Source organism: Equus asinus, chromosome 12, assembly GCF_041296235.1.
Source record: "Equus asinus isolate D_3611 breed Donkey chromosome 12, EquAss-T2T_v2, whole genome shotgun sequence".
Lineage (NCBI taxonomy): Eukaryota > Metazoa > Chordata > Mammalia > Perissodactyla > Equidae > Equus > Equus asinus.
The window spans coordinates 48,022,869-48,044,936 of NC_091801.1; the positions used below are offsets into that span (position 1 = coordinate 48,022,869).

Here is a 22,068-nt window from a genome sequence, read left to right on the forward strand (position 1 = left end):
GGGCTAGAGGTGGGTAGTACATGGGATAAAGTAAATCCTGAAACTATTGCAACTTAGTTGCTTACTAAAAAGTAATTAAGTGGCAGCTGGAGACTGTAGCTTTGTTCCAAGTAGCCAGCTTGGTCACAGTAGTTTAAGAGAGAAAGAAAAAGTTTATAGTCAAGAAGTATGAATTTTAGGCCAAAAAATAGACTATTTCTTTCTCACTAGAAATATTTGTGACCAAGCCAGCTAAAAGCACTGTATTTTTTTTTATTGTCTTAAAAGTTAGAAATGAAAAATGTAAGGTCCGTGGGACATGAAAGCCTGTAAAACACTGGAGGCTACAATGTCTGATTTATCCACAAATAAATTGCTACCCAGACAACACTGGGCCGGTTCCCATGCCTTTCTAGTTGTATCTTAATCATAGCAGGAAAAGGTTAAACAGAATGAAAGGATTTAAGTGTACTGTACTCAATTCTAGGCCCTTTTCTTTTTTCATCCTCATTTCTTGTTTTATTCATTTATCACTCATATTTTATCCACTTTTAATGGTGTCTGTCCTCATTAAACATCTCTAAAATATAATTAAAATCCTCTCACTGAGCTATACATGGTAGTAGACTTATTCTGTTTTTGTAACTTTTTTTCTGTTCGTGCTAGAAAAACTTCTTGGTCTTAGTCCTTTTACAATTATGCTCTTAAATCTAGTTAAACACAGAAATAGAAACTATAGCTTTGACTAAGATATACTTTATACAACTCAAATGCGTAGGGTCCAGCAAACATTCTAAAATGGTTGTGTCAACAAATCAAGTTGAAATTAGCCATTTAATAGGAACAATTTTATTATGAGAGCATGGTGAACACCAAATCTGTTTTCTCTACATTTCTACATTGCTCAGTTTAAGAGGATAAAGTCAGCAAAATAATAATAAAAAATTATAATTAAGTGAAATAAGATTGTGTTAAGTTCTAGTTATTGCTGAAGGCTGATTTCTGAGAAATTGTAATTGAGAGATTACTACATAATTTTCAAAAATAAATTTTAACTAAGCAAAACTTTGTAAAAGTAAACTATAATTTAAGCTTTGAGCATTAATTTCATTGTACAGTTGAATCTTAAAACTGTATGCTTTGCAACTTAGATGAAGTATATGCAAATGTGCGTTCAAGGTGTGTTTTGGTAACTGGTAGAAAGTATTTCCACCCCCTGCAAAGAAACCTCCTACCAGTAGTCATATTTCTTTTTGTGTCTTTCAAGTGGCAACATTCTGGACTCAACCAAAAATTTTATAGTATATCTTTGAGCTCAACGGACCTAATGTCAGATTTTTACCGTTTGAATCTAATACAGAAATACTTAACTGTGTCTTTGATTTTACAGTTTATATAACTATTGTGACCATCTGCAGCAGCTGCACTTTTCAGATTATTTGCTGAACCAAATTGAGCACAGTGACAAAAGTAGTCATCTCAGATGTACTATTAAACAGAGAAAGAAAAAGGAGCATTGCCTTGGTACAGTATAGCCATCTGCTGTACAGATGTTGTTGTATAGAATGACTCAAGATAAAATAATTGTAGAAAATTTTCATTAAAACCTCAACAATTTGCACTTGTTTATGCGAATCTGCATAACTCCCCAATGAGACAACACACTTGGGGTTTCTTTGGTTCTCACTTACTTTCTCTTTGATCCTTTTTGATGTGCTGACTTTAATAAACACAGTCCAAAACACTGTGCAAAAACATCATGGAAAAAACTACAAAGGCACAATTATAGCAGCAGAAACTACTCTAATCCCTAACTTACGCAAGCTATTTTTAGTGAAATATTTTTTTTAACACTCTTTATGTGACAATGTTATATAAACAGGGTAAAATGGCCCTTTCCAGATGAGTTTTAATTTAGGAGCTGAAATAGATTTGTAATGCTAGAAGAATCTATGTTCTAAGTAATATTTAGAGAAACACAATTGGGAATGTGTTGTAGGCATGTTTCCTCAGTTCTGAAAGGTACAAAAAATATTTGAGTTCGCCTAATGAGTATATTTTTTATTATCTAAACTGTCATTAGCTTACGAGAAGTGTATGGGAAAAGGGAATAATAAAAGAGTAAAAGGAGAAAGTTAATTTTCTTCCTAAGACATTGTCAATACATTTAAATCTGAAATGCTTTCATATTTATTTACTGGTTTTTACAGCTAAATATAAACAGATTATTGATGGAAATGTTTTCATCATTTGAAACAAAATGGTTAAATATTTTTTACTTAAAGAAAGAGTCTACAAGTTCTTCTTAGCTTCCTGTACTATTCTGCGACCCTAAACTATGAGAGTTTCAAGGGACGTGGTTTTTTATTTAATTCCACTCTGCAGATGCTAGTATAACAGTGACTTATAATAACCCAACTTGTATTTCTGCTAGAATACTTATGTTCTCCCATATGTCTTTGGTAAAATGGTTCTAAAGTTCCGATTTTAGTAGACGGCAATGCTTATATTTTTAAAGTTGGCATAATATTGCAAGAAACCTTATGATTGTGCTTTTAATAACAAAATTAATCTCATTTAGAAATTATATCTTATTTTCTGAAACATTTTAAGGCAGATAATATTTCTTTTGCTATCCATTAAATCCGTCCCTTTCTGTAGTATGTTCTTTTTAAAAATAACCCCTTCACCCCCACATACACATGCAACACAATCTTTTTTGTTGTTTGAAGTATGTCGTTGGAGAAACCATAAGTGTGTAGCTATAAATTCTGAACTAGCAGTGTAGCACTTTCCACAGGCAGGGTGGGGAGTGAGCTGCAGACTTTAGCTCCCCTTGTCAGAGTAAATTATGGCTCTATCAGGGCGGCACTCCTTAGATTTCGGCAAACAAGGGTACACAATTTAGGCTGTGAAATAGGTGTACTTTAGGCTGCTGTGCTGTTTCTCAGGGGCACTTAGATTAGCACCTCTATGTGGAAAAGGAAAAGGGAAATGGGATATGAGCAAGTTAGGTGTCACAGAGGGTTGGAGGAAGAGCCTAAGTGAGGCCATCTTGACTGGCATGTTAATCAGAATTGGGAAAAAGTTGCAAGGATTCCCTTTTTATAGGGACTTAGGGGACTTTTCATCCATGCAGAAAACAATAAGTTGAACTCCTTCTAGTCAGAGAGCTGTGGTTTAAATAACTTTCACTACCCAAGCCTCTGTGATCCAGATGTACTTATCTTTGTGTATAAACAAAAGTAGAGAGCAAGAAGGCATAACCACATTATTTTTCACATATACAAATGCCTCTTCTCATGTACACCAAATTCAGGACCAATAAAATGTAAAGAACCTAAAGTTCCTTTTCATGTACTGGAAAGTGAAACCAGGTCGTTAATTGATACAAAGTGGAGCTCCAGCTTTTCATTCCATAGTTAACTGGATCTCCTGAGAAAAATTTCTTAAGGCGTTGTCATAGCTGTTGGATGCTGCAGAAATGCAAGTAAGCCTAAGGGGAAATAAAACATTAAATTAGATATGACTACCTAAAATAATATGTTGCAATAACAAGCCATTTACAACACCCCAAAGACTTCTGTTACTTTTAGAAGAAATAGGGTCTCTTTCCAATGCCTGAACAATAGGAAATGAATTCTTTGACAGTTAAAGCCAGAGGACAAACTTTAACTTTTAAGCAGCCACTGAGGATTGAAGTGGAAGTACAGCTTGTAGACAGCTATACAAATCACTAACAAACCTTAATGAATATTGGGTGTGGGCCTTAGGGTCTTGTCATTTTTGACACTGTGTCCCAAGTAGCTTAAACCCAACACTCAAGGAAAGGTGGAGACCTCATTGGGTGTGTAACATCTGGGATTTTATTTGTCATTTTGGCATACCCTGCAAGCGCAAAAGAAAGAGTAAAAGGGGATTATCTTGACAATGAAATGAGTTACTGAATCTTGTGATAATGAAAAGCAGAGGAATTCTAATGCCTTTCTGTAGTCCCAGAGGTAGAGGTAGGTTTATAGTTTTGCAGAAGTAAAATGTAGGCAGGCAGAACAGATGGCCTAGAGTCCGTGAAACATGACACCCCTCATCCCAGAACTGAGTACCACTATTAATCCTGGTCAGATTCCCTCCTATTACTTTATAACAAGGTCCAAAGTTGCTACTGATGAACTGGCATGCCCTTCTTTTTTCACTCTTAAATTGCCCGTAGATCACTTGATGTTTTTCAACAGTGATATTTTTCTATCTGGTGGACTATTGAGGTATTAAAAAAAAAAGTGGAATAGGAAGTTCTAAAAATTGAATGGGAAATAAGTAGAAAAAGTAAAATTCTACTAACTTTTTTTTTCAAAATAATGTCCCGTGTTATTTCTCTATTATAGTTGGAAATAAATCCCATAAATGTTTAAGGTACTCACTTGGGGAGTAATTCTGCTGTATTATTCTTCTTAGAAATCGTATGCAGTGAAGAAGAAATTCCAACATATAAGTTTTATTCTTTTTGCTGTGATTGTTATTGAATACATGATTAGATAGAAGTTAGGACAATAATAAGCAATATTAATACTAATATCTTAGAAATGATCTTTTTTCACATCCTCAAAAACAGAGGTAAAATATTATGAAGGTTTAAAAAAACCCCACTGGTAGAAATATGTGCTCACACCATGTTACGTAGTCACTTATTCTTTCATTTAACTAAATTATGTTAATTCAGTTTTCTACATCTTGCATTTGGGATATTTAAATTTTTCTGAGATAAAGGGTTTATGCAATTTTTTAAATGTCTGTTATGTGATTATTGTTCTTCATGTACATTTTTTGTTTCAGTGCTGTGTAGTTACTATAGCTGTTTTGGATTCCAATGGGAAGCCTTTAAAATACGTAAGATGGTAATTTCGGAAATTTAGAAGATAACCACTAGGTTGAATTTCAGATGTGTTAATGTCTAGGCTGCATGAAAAGTAAAAATCATCTAAAAATCAACCACCTTAGGCTGTGAGAGCGCTCTCCTGCGCTGTGGTGTAGTGAACATGGTGTACCTGCCCAGCCTTTCGTAGAGGGAGATGAGCTCATCTCAGAGAGATAACCATCTCTGACTTTTTCTTCTGATTCATCACTGACCTGAACTCCATTTGAACCTTGTTAGACAAAAAACAAGCAGAATTCCTGGCCCACACTATAAAATATAATTAAGCCCTTTTGAAATGATGTGTAAAAGAACATTGCTGTACCCCCACTTATAACTACTACCACCACCACAACCAATAAAGTTAAATCAAGCACTGCCTGTGATGGATTAAAATAATAAATGTTCCTGGATTTCAGTGTTTGAAGTACTTGAAGAAAACAGGCTCCCAGCAGCCCGGGTAGCTGAATACAGGAGAGACATTTATTAATGACGAGTTCAAGGATTTGGCCTGTTTAAGATCATTACTTTCTGTTTACGTGTGTTACTCATCTCTTATATTTTTACACAGCCCACGTGTGTCCACATGCAATAATGAAAGCTTGTTTTCAACAAAAGAATTGTTAATTGTGTAAATATGGTTCTCCTGGGGAATTTGAAGTCTTCATAAGACTCTGTTCCCTTCTAATGAGAAATCCACTACAGTTATTATGCTCTTCCAAGTATATCTGCCTTCAAATCTTGTCTTTATCTAAATTAGTCTGTTTCTCCATATTGTTTTTAGTTACCAAATTCCAAACTTAATCTAAACTACTAGAAAACTTTTGGCCTTGGGTTATATATTTTAGAATTGTGTATCATTGCACTGGACTTTGTGTGTCTTACGTACTAGAAAAAAGTCAGTTCTTTCTATTTCTTCTCCTAGTTTTAACAAAGGTATGGTAAAGAACCATTTCTCTAGTTTCAGATACATTCAGGGGAGAAAAAGGACAACTGATAAAAATTTCACATATACACATATTAAAACAGAGTGTTCCTTGGGCAGGAGAGGAAAAGACCTTTGAGACAACAAAAATGCTATCAGTTAACATGAAGATACCTCACTGTGCAAAGTGCCATTGGAGAAGAAAGTTTCCAGTCCTAGTAATTAAATACTAGAGGTCTTTTTCTTAATAGTTTCTCCTCTGTATCCTGATGATAGCACCTTATAGGTTAGTATTAGGGAAAGTGGACAAGAATTGTTGTAGCCCCCAGCACTGGGACTGCAGAAAAAGAGAAGGTTAGAAGTAGATCTCTGTTCCCCACTTTACTTAATTTATGACAGCATTTAGTTTTGCCTGTGATCACAGCAAATTGCCCTCTCATCCATATCAGCCAGAGGCTATTTGCTAGGAAAGTTTCTGGCAAAGCAACCCTGTCAGTGATGAGTGACTGAAGACACATCTTAGATGTTCTTTTCCTCTCTGGCTGGGCCCCTGGACCTGAAGGCTATGTTGGCATAACATACTGAGGCTGTGCAAGACAGCTGGGGACAGGAAAAAGCATTTATTCACAACTCTGTCACCAATTGGAAAAATGAAATTACTAAGAACTAACTAATAGCAATAGTTTTTCTAAAGCATTGGTGCTGGAAGGAGGCAGACAGAATCTGAATCCCAGCCCAGCTACTTACTGGCAGTTGATTGTGGTAAAAGTTACCACATAACTCATTTCCAAAATGAAGGCAAAAATACTTAATTCTCAGGGCTGTTGAGAGGATTAGGTGAGATAATATATGCAGAGTACCCTACACATTCCATGGCACAAATTTATGTATTAAATTCCTCAGTAAGTATTGGTCTTTTTATATCTTCCTCCCTCTTCCTCTCCCAACTCAGTCATACCCTATGAGACTGAGGTTATAGATCACTAAGTTTTAGAGCTGAAAACTGTCTTAAGGATCATGCTTTTATTTATCAAGAACATTTTTTATCCTTTTCTCTCACGGACCTCATGATCCAAACACACTGCATTTAGGATTAGATAGCTAATATGACTACACAACTTAATATGACTATAACCCCAAATAAAAGCTTTAGTATGCCTCCCCAGCCCTGTCTCAGACAAATTCATGATTTCTTTCTGGCTCTTTGAAATACTGAAAATGCCTCCTGGAACATTATTACTATGTGGGACTCCCTACGTGTCAAAGAACCCTGGGTTGAGGCCCTCTGAGCTAGTCCCAACTCCCTGATTGAGTTAAGGGTGGAGAGATTAAGTGCTTTTGCCCAGAGATATTCTGAGCAAGGATAGGGAGGGGACTATACCACATATCTTCTGGCTTCTGGTCTTTCTGTTATACCAATCTTAAAAATCCTGGATTGGGCCGGCCCGGTGGCACAGCAATTAAGTTCTCACATTCCGCTTCGGTGGCCTGGGGTTCGCCGCTTCGGATGCGGACATGACACCACTCGGCGGGCCATGCTGTGGTAGGCGTCCCACGTATAAAGTAGAGGAAGATGGGCACGGATGTTAGCTCAGGGCCAGTCTTCCTCAGCAAAAAGAGGAGGGTTGGCAGCAGATGTTAGCTCAGGGCTAATCTTCCTTTAAAAACAAAAACCCTGGGTTGAGTAGATCAAGACTTGTTTCTAAGCCATTGCAGTAAATTACTTGTTAGCAAGTCATTTTGCTTTCATCATTGTTTAAGTTTATACCAATTCTTCTATCCATGTGACTTAAAATAAGGATAGATTTATCTGCAGTTTCCTCGTGTAATTAAATTAAGCAGCTACTGTATCCATCTAAGAAACTTTTGAAGTATGTATTTACTGTTGTTCTTTCCTCTGTAGGAAGGTTGTGATACACTTTCCAATATGCACAGTCAGATCTGCCAGTCTGATTTTTTTATTTAAACATAGCCGCAAGAGCCAATCAAGTTTTATTTTTCCAGTAAACTGACACAACTGTAATAACAGTAAGTACGGTGGCATATTGGAGGGGAAGAAAGAGGCAAAGCATATCCTCAGTCACTGTTTGGTATTTTTAGTTTAGTTTTTCTAGGATCCAAGAGTTTTAAAACTCTTCTTAAAAAATACCCTTCCCAGACAAGGGCCAAGTATAAGTATAAATAGCCAACTCAGTAGCCATTTTCATCTTTCATGAGTAATTCTCCCTTTCTTTCTGTGAAAGAAAAAAAAATCCTATTCCTGATACTTCTCATTTTCTTATGTCCAAAAGAAGAGGTTTGGATTGGACTACGGGTCTCACCTTGAGAAGTGGATAAGAGTTCCTGGAGACTGGAAATCTCACCTATGAGAAATCATTAGGTGCTTTAGAGAAAGGACACGTGTTAGCAGGTGGATCACCCAACTGGGCTCTCATTTGACAGCTAGACTTTTCAGTAAATTTGTTGGGGAGCGCTGGCCTCCCTTTCAGCTTAAACATCGATATCCATGTTGTTCTCTGATAGTTTTGTTATGGTTTGTTCCATATGTTAATCTTGTCCTATATTTTAGTTTACTGTAGGAATAGATACAACTATATAGGCTTATTACAAAATAGAGTGTAAATAGGATCTGATCAACTGACGTATTCTGATCAAGGAGAGAAAGATAAGTTTTTTTTCATGGTTAAAATATCCAAGTGCCATTTTTATGTGCTTCAACATAATTAATTGAAGGAACTAGAAATGGAAATATTTCTGGTCATCTCTTTATGGATCATACTTATAAAAATTTTTTCTTCCTCACTTTTTGAGGCATCTTGATGTTTCACTGTTAGGCAAATTGACTTGTGAATGTATCTAACACATGCTTGCTGATTTTCTGGTAGTCTTAGATTGTTTCCAGCTGGATAAGAAAATACCTGGATGTGCTTTGCTAGCATATGTCATCATTGAGTACTCTTTCTAATGACATACAGAAGCATGATTTAGATTGCATTTTGCACAGTCAGCATGCAGAGAGTAGGAGCTTTACTAAGGGTCTAGTAGAAACTGATGATGTAGGACTGGCAGCATTTTGTAAATATTCTCCAAAACAAGTGGTTTGCATTTATTAGTCTTCTGTAAGAGTACTTTAATGGTCATGAAACTATTTATTCCTTGATATAAATTTTTACACTCACTGAAAATTACGTCAGTATGCAAAGCAAGATTTTTTCTGTGTATCACACTAGTTGTCTCTGAAATTGCTTCTCAATGTTGCTACACCTCATTTAGTTTAATTAAATATCTGCCATTAGTTTGCTAAAGCTGAAGTTAAAAATATAAACACAGATTTTTGAAAGAGGCCAGTGGAAAAATCCACAGAAAAGCAGTGTGTTGAATGGAAGGAGGTAGAGAGAACAGTTTATATACTTGGTCAAAATGACCTGATCACACAATCACTAAATTCAATGTGGAGTCCTGGATTAGATCCTGGAACTGGAAAAGGACAGGAGGAGAGAAATTGGTGAAATTCAAATAAAGTCTATAAATTAGTAGTAGTATATCAATGTTAATTTATTGGCTTTTGGGAATCATACTATAGTTTATGTAAGTTGTTAACATTAAGGGAAGATGGGTGAGGATATCAACTTTGCTGAAAACCTAAAATTATTTCAAAATTAAAGTTTTTAAAAAGTAACCTGATGAGTGATTGAGTAAATAACTTTAATAATACATATTCATACTTTTAAAGTTTAAGTGAACATTTAAATCTTACACTTTCACAGCATATTTCTTGAATTTTTTTCTTTCTTCTCTCCTTCTTATTTTTGGAAATTTAGGGGAAAAATTAAAAGTAAAGAAAATGTAAAGGATAACATATCAAATGCCTGTATTCTCACCAGCTAGAACAAATGTAAACATTTTGTCATATTTGCAATGCATATACACACATAGAGATAAAACTTCACAAAATTATTCAACCTTTTCCAATGTTCCAGTGCTAAGAAGATAGCTCTTTATAATTTTCATTTGTAGTACTTTTGTCCAACAGTGCATTAGTCCATTAGGAAGAAGAAGAACACAAGTCTTAACTCGTTTTCTATTGCCATTTATACTGGATTTTGAATGTATAAGTATCCAGCTTACATGAACTCTGAGTATTCTCTGTGGCCCTGGGTTTATGTGTGTGGTGATATATAAAGGTAAGATTCATTTTATCCCAAGGAAGATATTTAGTATGTTTCCTCACGAAAAAAACTAAAAGGAGGGGATGATGTCCCATAGGCCAGCTTCTCACAGAGTGAAAGAAAGGGGAAAGGAGAATTAATAACCCTGTCATGAGTCCCAGGGATTATTTTCATATTTTGTGGTAAAAGTGTAAAGTTTGGTTTATCATTTGTAAATGACCCTTTGTGAAATTCATCACTACCCTTTATTATTAAGTGACCACCATAATCTCTTATTGCTGGTCATTTACACCAAGATTAAAACCATTTGAACTAACATGTTTTTCTATTATTTTGTTGTAGCTTTTTAAAAATGTAGTAGGAAATGTTCAAAAGGAAATGGATACTCTATTTCAAACTTAAAACCTGTTACTTGGGAGTGATCCTTACTTTGGTGCCACAGATATCTGGATCCCCTCATTGAGGAACAAAGCCACAGCAGACTGGTGTGTGTAGCAACTGTAGTGGGCAGGTAGGCACTAGGGGATGAGTTCAGTTATTTGTGTAAGTCTCAAAAATGAACCACCCCTAATTTCCTTGTAGGTGTATGGCACAAAAGGAAAGAAAGGGAACAAAAGAGACCAGGCAGGGCACATTTATCTCTATAGGTCATGCGTTTTCTTAATGCCTACAGGCAGTGCCTGTTCCTTTCTCCTCACTGCCAACTGGTAGCATCTTAATTTCTCAATGCCACCTATGTGTTTAAACTAGCCCATGATCAATGCTGGTAGACCTAAGTTATAGGCAAGTACAAACTGTAAAAGGATTAGAAAAGGTAAGACTAGAGTGAGGGGTAGGCTATTGGGAAAAAGAAAAAGGGGAAAGAAAAGAAAAAATGAAAGGTGACTTACACATAGGTGCTCAATTAAATACTTGATTAGAGTGAAACAAATGACAGCACATAAAGTGAATAAAAAAAAAAGAATAGGATTTGTATGGTAACAGGGAAGTGTTCATGTTTTTCAACAGCTCACTTGCTTAACAGAGTTAATATTATAAATGTTGTTGGTTGTCTTTTCTTTTCCCCTAGTATTTACTGAGATCTTATAACTTGAGGCTAACGGTTGCCAGGGAAAAATCTGATGTGAAAGAAAATTACGTATTATTCACTTTACCTTTTTGTTCCTAGTATATGATAGATAACCAGTAAATGTTGGTCAAATAATGAATACATGCATGCATAAATATTAAGTTGGAGGTGATCCAAGATATCCAGATTTCCTTATAGACAGAGGCGTGGGAGTGGCACTTGGTTAAGAAATTAGGTGTGCTTATGGATACTGTCATAAAAAAATTACCCTTGAAGCAGTGAAAGTAGAGAAGTTCACAGAGATAAGAGATTGGAGGGTGGGGGTTGTAGATAGAAGACTGAGGATTGCCCTTGGAAATCCCTTTAGTTAGAGAATGTATATTAATTGGGATGCTTTGGATCATAAATGGTAGAAAATCCAACCTACACTGATTTAACTCATGTAAGTGAAAAGCTTGGGACCAGTGCTGTCCTTAGCCATGGCAGAATCCATTAGATCTTCCTTCTGTATTACACAGCTTGAGCCTCAGGCTCTTCAGGGTAGCTGCAAGCAGCTCTAGTACCTTCATTTTCTTAACTTCAAAACCAGGGAGCAAGAGGAAAAGTCACTTTCCCAAAGCATTATTGTACCTCACTGGCTTTCATTGGATCTCGTGCTCATTCCTAAGCCAAATCAAACTCCAGAGAGTATCAAACATGAAAATCTGGGAAGTATGGCAAGTTCTCAGCCTTACTAGTCTATTTACTGGAAAACCAGTCTTTTAGATTCTGCTGTTGCTGGAAGATAGCCATAGCTGGGTCAGTGCCTGCTGCAAGTGCAAGCTCTTTGTATCTCAGGTACATTGTGCCTCCTCCTGCCCTCCCAGTGCTCACCTGAGTCTGACCCACTTTCTTTCTTCTTCTTGTTCCAGGCCCCCAAATGTTGGCCTGACCATTGGTTTCCTAATTCTAGGCCATTTTCTGGAGCTTTCAGTCCCCACCTTTATCTTTACTCTCCCAAGAATTTGAGGTATCCTATTCTCTCTACCCAAGGAAAAAAGATTAGGATTTGGAAGCCAGCCTGCCCAGGGTTCACAGGTTCAGATCCTGGATGCAGACCTGTGCACCACTTCTCAAGCCATGCTGTAGCAGATGTCCCACATATAAAGTAGAGTAAGATGGGCATGGATGTTAGTTCAGGGCCAGTCTTCCTCGGCAAAAAGAGGAGGATTGGTGGCGGATGTTAGCTCAGGGCTAATCTTCAAAAAAAAAAAAAAAAAGAAAAGAATAGAATAGGATTTGTATGACAGGAAGGAAATGTTCATGTGTTAAACAGTGTATACAGTGACACAAAAGCTATCAACATTTCTATATTTGTTTTTGTAATAATTCAAGTCTAGAATTTTTTTCTTACATCCCTCCTCACCCCAGTCAATAAATGCTTCTAATTATATAACTTTTGGGAGTTTAAGAAGATCCTCCCATCAACCCTAGTTAAATTATTCTTTGAGAAGAGATGGGCACTTTCTGAGGAATATTCATAAAGTATAATGATGCAAATTTTGCCATTCCAGTACTAGTCTTTTTTAGGCAAAACTTCAGAAACTAATTTAGACAGTACAATATCAGTATTTTGAAGTAGTTCCTGCATAGTAGAAATATCTAGTAACATCCAAATTCTGTATGTATTAAATTACTTCTACAAAGAAGATTTTATCATATGCTTACAAATTTCTTTGTATAAATGAAAGCTGCTGTAGAGTGAGAAAGGTAATCTCATTCATCTCTATGCTCCAGACAAAATGTTGTCAAATGCATCCTTAACGAGACTTCTAGGGAGTCAGCCCTTTCTTTTGATAGTCTTTTCTTTGATAGATAATTACATTTGCTTCCATAAAGTTGTCCTTTATGTCTGTCTTAGTTATTTTGCTTTAATTTTTACCATTTGCTTCAAAGTGATGTTTTAGGGATGATTAGAAATCAACACATCAGAAGGGGTACTTGGTAAGGTAGGAAGAGATTACAAATAAGGAAAGGCAGAAAGCTGGAAACCACCCTGTGGTGTTGGATTAGAACCAGAAGCATCAGTATGAATTCATGATTTTTAATGTACCATAGAATACTAATTAATAGATGTAGAAGAACATGAGAAATAGGAAATCAGCATTATCACACACCACACTAATAATCGTTGTAGGCAACAACCATTGATGGATGCTAACATTAGTGGGTAAAAGTTTGATGTACAGAGGATACTTGCATGGTCTCCAAATATCTCCCCACAAGATATTTACAAACGGAAAAATAACTTTACAGTGGTGAAACCTGGCAGACATAACTTTAGCCGTGCCATCAGAGTTAATATTGCCGATAATAAAACATGCATATCTCTTACTCTGATATAATGCATTGAGAAGGGCATCACTTCTCTGGTACTCTTGCCAAAAATGCATAACCTCATTCTAATGAGAAAACATCAGATAAACCCAAATTTGGAGACATGCTGCAAAATAATTGACCTGGACTATTCGAGAGTATGAGGGTCATGAAAGACAAAGCTGGAGGGTCTGTCACAGATTATAGAAGACTAAGGAGACTTGATAACTAAATTCAGTGGGGATTCTAGGTTGGCTCCTCGACCAGAAAAGAACCTCAGTGGAGAAAATGACAAATAAGATCAGTAGATTACTTAATAGTATTATATCAATGTGAATTTCCTGATTTCAATATTTGTACTATGGTTACATAGCTGAAGGGTATATGAGAACTCTGTATATTTTTGCAACTTTTAGGTGGGTCTAGTGTTATTTCAAAATAAAAAGGTTTTTGTGTGACTTTTTAGAGGAAGGGGACTTGGGATGTCTTCTAAGGTCTCTTCTATCCAGCCTTATTATTCTGTGACATAGTGATGCAAAATGAAGAATGGCAAAGACTTAAGCACTTTTTTAGCTATCTAGAAATATATTGAGACAGCTGAAAATAGGATCAGATTCTAAATTGTCGATTCAGTTCAGTGAGATATGTCCTGAATAGCTACTATTGTGCTCAGTACTATACGGAAGAAGATGGTCCTTGCCTCCAGGATGCTCACAGTCTGTTGGAGCTTGAAGATGATGTGGTCTTTCCTTTCAATCACTTAGATTACTAAGGTCTCTCTTCTTTGATGTTTTAAAATAATGGAGTTGGGGGCTGGCCCCGTGGCCGAGTGGTTAAGTTCGCGCGCTCCGCTGCAGGCGGCCCAGTGTTTCGTTGGTTCGAATCCTGGGCGCGGACATGGCACTGCTCATCAAACCACGCTGAGGCAGCGTCCCACATGCCACAACTAGAAAGGACCCACAACGAAGAAGACACAACTATGTAGCGGGGGGCTTTGGGGAGAAAAAGGAAAAAAAAAATTCCAAAAAATAAAATAAAATAATGGAGTTGGATAGAATGATAGAGAAATTGATAAATCTTGTAAATATATCCAAGAGAGTAAGAGCCCCTAAAGAGAGCCTCAAGATTTTTCAATCTGGGTGCCTGACAAGATAATGGTAAACATTAAATAAGATAAGCAACCTAGGAGGCCTTTGGTATTAAACACTGTGTATGAGTGACCAATAGGATGTTCATATTAAAGTTACCACCAGATAATTGAGTATTTTGTTATAGGGTAGTATGAAGATTCATGTATTTGAGATTAAAGGGTGATGCAATCCTGACATTCCCTTAATGCTAATTTGCTGGATGATTGTACTGGGTTAATCCTATACTCTTATAATCCTATTATGGCAAATTTCTGAATAATGAATTGGCATGTTTCATTTAGCAGATGTTTCGTGTTGAGAAGTAAATATTTCAGAAAATGTAATGCAGTTAAGTCAGGAAGTTATGACTTAAGTTCTAAACTCCATTAATAAAGATGATTTTTGATTCTTGGGTATTTGGGGTCTGTTTCTATTCTTCTATTTTCTGTTTATTTTTTTTTTTTTTAGTCTAAGTGAAGTGTAGCCTTGAATCAAGAAAATTGTGTGAATGAAATGGAAGTCTTAGTGCTACAATATATTTGATGAAAAAATTTAAGAAACTGATTTTCACCATCAAAATTTTTAACAAAAGTCAGCCCAAACCCTTTTGGGGGTGTGATGTCACTGTGGAAGATTAGAAGTAATGCATCTTATTTCTGCAGTAGGAATATACAACATATATGAAGTTTTCAAGTCTTCACCAAGTTGAAAAGTCAATGTGGGTACTATACTTTGAAACATGTATACTGTGGGCCTAAGGTGTTTCTTAATCTTTCATCTCTTTTAAGGGTCAAATATCATTAGAAAAATAAGCCATGGGCATTGCAAACGTGGTCTGGTGAAATTCAATATTCACAATGACAATTCGGAATATGAGGTCCTTAGGGGAAAGTTAAGCCACCACTCTAACTTTGCATCCAAATATCTTAAAGTGTGCCATTGGTTTTATGAAAAGGTTTTGATCTGCACTTCTAGTTTAAGTTCAAAAGAAAACCTACATTTTAAAGTGTATTCCTTTCATGAGTATATTTACTTTGAACTATAGCATATAGTTTTTCTCATAAATCTAAGCTGCCACTATCTGTTTTTAAGACTTTGTAAACTTCAAGTGGTTATGATGTGTGAAGTTTGGATTAAACTAAAATTTTTAGAAAACACATGTTATATATTTTGATTGTTTTGAATTTTAACATGAGCCAGTCAAAAACTTGAGCGTGTAGCAAAGTAATATACTATACTCTCTTACTGTAAGAAATCACAGAAAATTGCCCTTTCCCGTCATGTTAACAATAGACAAATGAAGCAGCTGTTCTTATTCTTAATGTAGTTGTTTGAAAAACTTGCACAATTTAATGAAAATGTCTCTACTCATAAAACTTAAAATGCTCACACATGGAAAGTCATAATGTTTTGGCAAATATTGCTTTGTTAGGAATGTGAATGAGGTATACCTGCTTCATATCTAGAATTCTATAGAAATGGCATAAAACTGTGGGGAAAAGCCAACTGAAAAAGACTCTGACAAAGGGTAAACTAATGCTCTTAAAAAGTATAGATAGTTCTTGTCTAAATATAGTTTTTTGACAAGGAAGAGTTATGTACCTCTCTCCATTTCTTTTTTTTCCTCAGGCATAATTCTTGGGTCATCATTTCTACTCAGCATAAATGATTTTCTCCTTAAAACAAGTCTCAAAGAAAGAAGTCGAATTCTCCTAGGACCATGTTGTGCTACTGCCAATCTGGAAGCTAAATGGTGTAAACACAGTGGCAATCCAGGCCCAGAACAGTCCATACCAAAAATATCCATCGATTTAAGAGGAGGTCTGCTACAGGTCTGTGGGGATTGGCTGCATTTTTCCCATAAGTTTTTAACTCGCCTTTGTTCATTTTTTGAACTGTTTCACTAAATTTTAAATTATGATGTGGTAAGAAAGGATATTGTCAGATTGCTGTCTTATTAAACTGTTTTTAACAGCTTTATTGAAATGCAATTCATATACCATAAAATTCACTTAAAGTATATGATTCAATGATTTTTCAGTTTTTACAGAATTATGTGATCGTCACTACAATCCATTTTAGAACATTTTTCACACACACACCCCCCTACAGAACCCTGTACCCATTAGCATTTGCTCCCCATTATCCTTTAGTCTCCTCTCCGGTCTATTTTCTGTCTCTACGTAGTTGACTGTTCTGGATATTTCATGTAAATGGAATCATACAATAAGTCCTCTTTTGTGACTGGCTTCTTTCACTTAGCATAGTGTTTTCAAGGTTCGTCCATGTTTTAGCAGGTGCCAGTACTTCATTCTTTTTTATGGCTAAATATTCCAATGTATGGATATACCACATTTTATTTATCCATTCATCAATTGATGGACATTTTTGTTCTTTCCACTTTGGGCTATTATGAATAATACTGCCATGAATATTTGTGTACGAGTTTTTTATGTGGACCTGTGTTTTCATTCCTCTTGGATATATGACTAGGAGTGGAATTGCTGGGTCATTAAACCTTTTCTAATGTATAGACTTTTCTAGTTACAAAGCAGTCAGTCTGTCTCAAGCACAGTGTCATCAGTAATGTATAAGAACAATTTCCTAATGGCAGATTCCTTAGATATTGTGATGTTTGAAGACACACTTGACATATGATCACATTGCAACCTTTTATGCATTTGATTTACACCCAAGTATGGAATGTGTGAGAGTATCCAACTTATTTCTTGATAATTTTCTATTTGGATAGATGTGACTGTATTCTTTATATGATTTAATGTCCCCCAAATTTGACATGAACCCAAAAAACTTGAGAAATTCACAGTTGTAGAAAATGGAAACAACTAATTTTTTAATAATGGATACATGTTATATATGAGTTTCTTCTTTTCATCTAAAAGTTGTGTTGCGTCAACTTTTTTACCAATTTTCTTACTGACACAGAGCTAGATGTGGGGGTATCCTAATAATTTATTGCTTTGTATTGCTTTGGAGATTTTTGGCATCTATCAGAAATCTTCATACATTTAACAATAAGCATGTGGTATCGTGTTGTTTTATCAAGAATATTAGTCATATTATCATTTTTCCAATGCAGCAAAGTAATGCTACATTAAAAACAACAGTAAGAGAAAAAACAAAGTATATCATCTCTATATTATTCAGTCACTGACTGTCTCTTGACAATTTAAAGGCTGGAGCAGTGTTCCATTCCCCAGCTTGACTTTTCACCCATCTCTATTTTTTCAGGATCCAATAAAAATAAGATTAATGAGAATAAAAGTAGATTTAGTACCATATCTCTTACCTTCATTTCTGAGATGCCTTAATTCCAGAGAGCAGGATCTAAGCTTAGGGTTTAAAAGTTACCCACAAAGTATAGAGTTATTTTTTTCTGCCTCCATATATTCTTTTTTTTCTTTCTGTTTCTCTTAGACGTAAAGATTGTATTGCCTTTATCCAATATATTCAGAGAAATTTAGCATTACTGAAATTTTGAGTCTTCTGACATTAATCATTAATACCCACCGGTCATACTTCTGTTAGAGGCTAACATTCTTCCCATGCAGAACTTTTTCTCTATTAGAGGAAACACCAAGGCCTTTTAGTGAAACTCTGTTGTAGCTACTGTACAATTGATTCTCAAGGGCTGTGGAAAACTGTGTGCTGGCACATTCTCACTAAACACAGAAGTTGAGAGCCTTCTAAATTCATGTTCATTGAGCATCTTCCCTCTCTTTCTCTCTGAAGAGTAAAAGTGCAAAGAAAGGAACCATGTAATCAAGACATGTTTATTTAATCCCATGACAAAATGTAGGAAGCTATTCCACAAGGTGATTATTATTATTTTATAAATATTTTGGTCTGGAGGATCTTCATTGCCTTCTCTCAGACCATAATAGGTATTCTTTTCCCTCTTACCTAAGTTAATTCATAAACATTACTTCACATCAACATAATTTCATCACTGTTCAGCTTTTAAAATTGACTGTTATTCACACAATCTATGATGTAATTGATTTTTTTATTTTTATATATTTACTCAAGTAATAGAATTTTATCCCACAGGTCGATTACTTCTTAGAAATTATAATTTAGTTATTGTCAGTAATTAAACTGAATGTAATCACAGTCTTGCAGTAATTCAAATATGATTGTACCTAATTATCCTCATGAAATATTTGTATTTAAAAGCCACTAAAATTTTTCATATGATTTTAAAGGTTTTCTGGGGTCAAGAACATTTGAATTGTTTAGTTCTTCTACATGAATTACTCAGTGGATACCTTAATGAAGAGCAAAACTTTGAAGTACAAACTTGTGAAGCAGTGCCACAAATGCCATCTCCTATGGAAAAGAATCTGACGTTTAAAAGTGAGCAAAGCTCAGATGACCTACGGACAGGTCTATTTCAGTATATACAAGATGCTGGTGAGTAGCAACAGCTTCAGTATGAGTGTGTGTGTGCATGTGTGTTTGTTTTAACTGCACAGTCATTAAATGATAACACATTAAGATCACTTGAAAAGTACATTAATACCTGCAGTACAAAAATAGTTCATTGTCAGAGGCTCCAAGGCGCTGGTGTAGGAAGACCCCAAACTCACCTCCTCTCAGAACACACTGGATCTACACCTAGGGATAGAGCACTTCCTCCTGAAGAAGAGCTGAGGGATGGTTAAAATGATTCTGCACATAGAGAGACCACATAGAAATGGGTAGGAGACACAGAGACATGGTATTGAAGGCACCCACCCCCAATGCTGATGACCTGCTGTAGGGAGGAATAACACTGAGGGGCTGTGCACAAGCTTGCCTGCTCTGGGGCACAGTGAAAAACCTGTGATTTAAAGGGCACCTAGACCCTACAGGCAGGAAATCCATTTACTAACCCTAGAATATTAGCTGAATGAGCAGGTAACTACTAGCACTCTCTCTGGAGTGAAGTGCTGGTGGGCGCCATTCTTTGCATCCCGCCTCCACCTTGAGAGCAAGGGTGGGAGCATGGTCCAGATACTGCCAGCCTGCTAAGGCTGCCCCAGCACACCCCCAGGCACAGACCCCACCCATTGCCCAGTCCAGCTCCAGCCCCTGCGCTGGGGTACCCCCAGCCACCCAGGGGCCTGGGAATCTCCTGCCAGTGCCCCACTCCAGCTGCACTGCTGGGACATCCCCAGGCATCAAGCAGCCTGAGACTCCTTGATTGGGGCCCCACTCCAGCTACAGCTGTTCTGCCAAAGCCACCCATAACATGCAGTCTACACAGGGGATCCTCCCACACAAGGCCACTCCTTCAAGAGTGGGAGAGTTAGCTGTTTTGCCTAATTCATAGAAACAAACACAGAAAGTCCAACAAAATGAAAAGATCGAAGAATATGTTCCAAACAAAAGAACAAGATAAAGCTCCAGAAAACAAAAGCCATAGTGAAATGGAGATAAGTAATTTACCTGACAAAGAGTTCAAAGTAATGATCATAAAAATGCTCAGCAAACTCGGGAGAAGAATGGAGGAACACAGTGAGAACTTCAACAAAGAATTAGAAAATATAAGAAAGAACCAATCAGAGCTGAAAAATACAATAACTGAAATGAAAACTATGCTAAAAGGAATTAATAACAGATGTTAGATGATAAGGAAGAATAGACAAAATAGTGGAAATCACCCAGTCAGAACAGCAAAAAGAAAAAAGAATTTTAGAAAATGAGGACGGTTTAAGGGAACTCTGAGACAGCATCAAGCGCACTAACATTAGCACTGTATGAGTCCCAAAAGGAGAAGCGAGAGAGAAAGGGGCGGGAAACTTATTTGAAGGAATAATGCCTGAAAACTTCCCTAACTTGAGGAAGGAAACAAACATCCAGGTCCAGGAAGCACAGAGTGTCCCAAACAAGATGAACTTGAAGAGATTCACACCAAGATATAATTAAAATGGCAAAAGTTAAAAATAAAGACAGAATCTTAAAGGGAGCAAGAGAAAAACAAGTCATATACAAAGGAACCCATAGGCCTACCAGCTGATTTTTCAGTGGAAACTTTGCAGGCTGTAAGATAGTGGCATGATATATTTAAAGTGCTGAAAGGAAAAAATTTACAACCAAGAATACTCTACTCGTCAAGGTTATCATTCAGAATTTAAGGAGAGATTGAGTTTCCCAGACAAGTAAAAACTAAAGGAATTCATCACTAAACCAGCCTTAAAAGAAATGTTAAAGGGTCTTCTTTAAGTGGGAAAGAAAAGGCCATAACTAGGAATAAGAAAATATGTGAAAGAAAAAATATCACTGGTGAAAGCAAATATTAAGTAAAGGCAAAAGATCGCCACTAAAAAGCTAATATGAACGTTGAAAGACAAAGCTAGTAAAATTAACTATAACTACAATAAGTGGTTAAAGGATATACAAAATAAAAAGATGTAAAATATGAATCAAAAACATAAAATGTGGGAGGGAGGAGTAAAAGTGTAGTGGTTTTAGAATGCCTTTGAACTTAAGCAACTATCACCTTAAAATAGACTGCTATATATATATAGGTTGATATATGTGAACCTCATGGTAACCCTAAACCAAAAACCCACAATAGATACACAAAAAATAAAGAGAAAGGAACCCAAATATAACACTAAAGAAAACCACCAAACCACAAGGGAAGAGACCGAGAAAAGAAGAAAGGAATAGAGAAGAACTACAAAAAAAAACAGAAAACAACTGACAAAATGGCAATAAATATATACCCATAAATAATTATTTAAAATGTAAATGGACTAGATGCTTCAAACAAAAGACATGAGGTTGCTGAATGGATTACAAAAACAAGACCCATCTATATGCTGCCTATGAGAGACTCACTTCAAATCTAAAGACACACAGAGACTGAAAGTGAAAGGATGGAAAAATATATTCCATGCAAATGGAAACAAAAAGAAAGCTGGGTAGCGATACTCAAATCAGGCAAAATAGACTTGAAAACAAAGATTGTAACAAAAGACAAAGAAGGACATTACATAATGATAAAGGGATAATCCAAAAAAGGAATATAGCATTCATAAATATGTATGCAGCTAACATAGGAGCACCCAAATATATAAAGCAAATATCAACAGACATAAAAGGAGAAATTGACAGTAATACAATAAGTATACGCAACTTACATCAATGAAGAGATCATCTAGACCGAAAATCCGTTGGGAAACAATGGCCTTATATGACACATTAGAGAAAATGGACTTAATAGAGCTATATACAGAAAATTCCATTCAAAAACTGAAGAATACATATTCTTTTCAAGTACACATGGAACATTCTTCAGGATGGATCACATGAGGTCATGAAACAAGTCTCAATAAATTTAAGAAGATTGAAATCATATTAAGCAGCTTTTTCAACCACAGAGGTACGAAACTAGAATTCAACTATAAGAAGACAGCTGGATAAGTCACAAATATGTGGAGACTAAACAACATGCTACTGAACAACTATTGGGGTTAACGAAGAAATCAAAGGAGAAATCAAAAAAATACCTGGAGATAAAT

The 22,068-nt window shown here is 36.0% G+C and overlaps 1 protein-coding gene across 9 annotated transcripts in view; it reads left to right on the forward strand.

The window, feature by feature from the left end:
• VPS13B (vacuolar protein sorting 13 homolog B) overlaps positions 1 to 22,068 on the forward strand; it is a 781,052-nt gene that overhangs the window by 610,932 nt on the left and 148,052 nt on the right. For all 9 annotated transcript variants that reach the window (XM_044743909.2, XM_044743903.2, XM_044743908.2 and 6 more), the window contains 2 exons: positions 16,166 to 16,368; positions 18,763 to 18,970. In XM_044743909.2, coding sequence (XP_044599844.2) covers positions 16,166 to 16,368; positions 18,763 to 18,970 — 411 coding nt within the window. The remainder of the gene's footprint in view (positions 1 to 16,165; positions 16,369 to 18,762; positions 18,971 to 22,068) is intronic.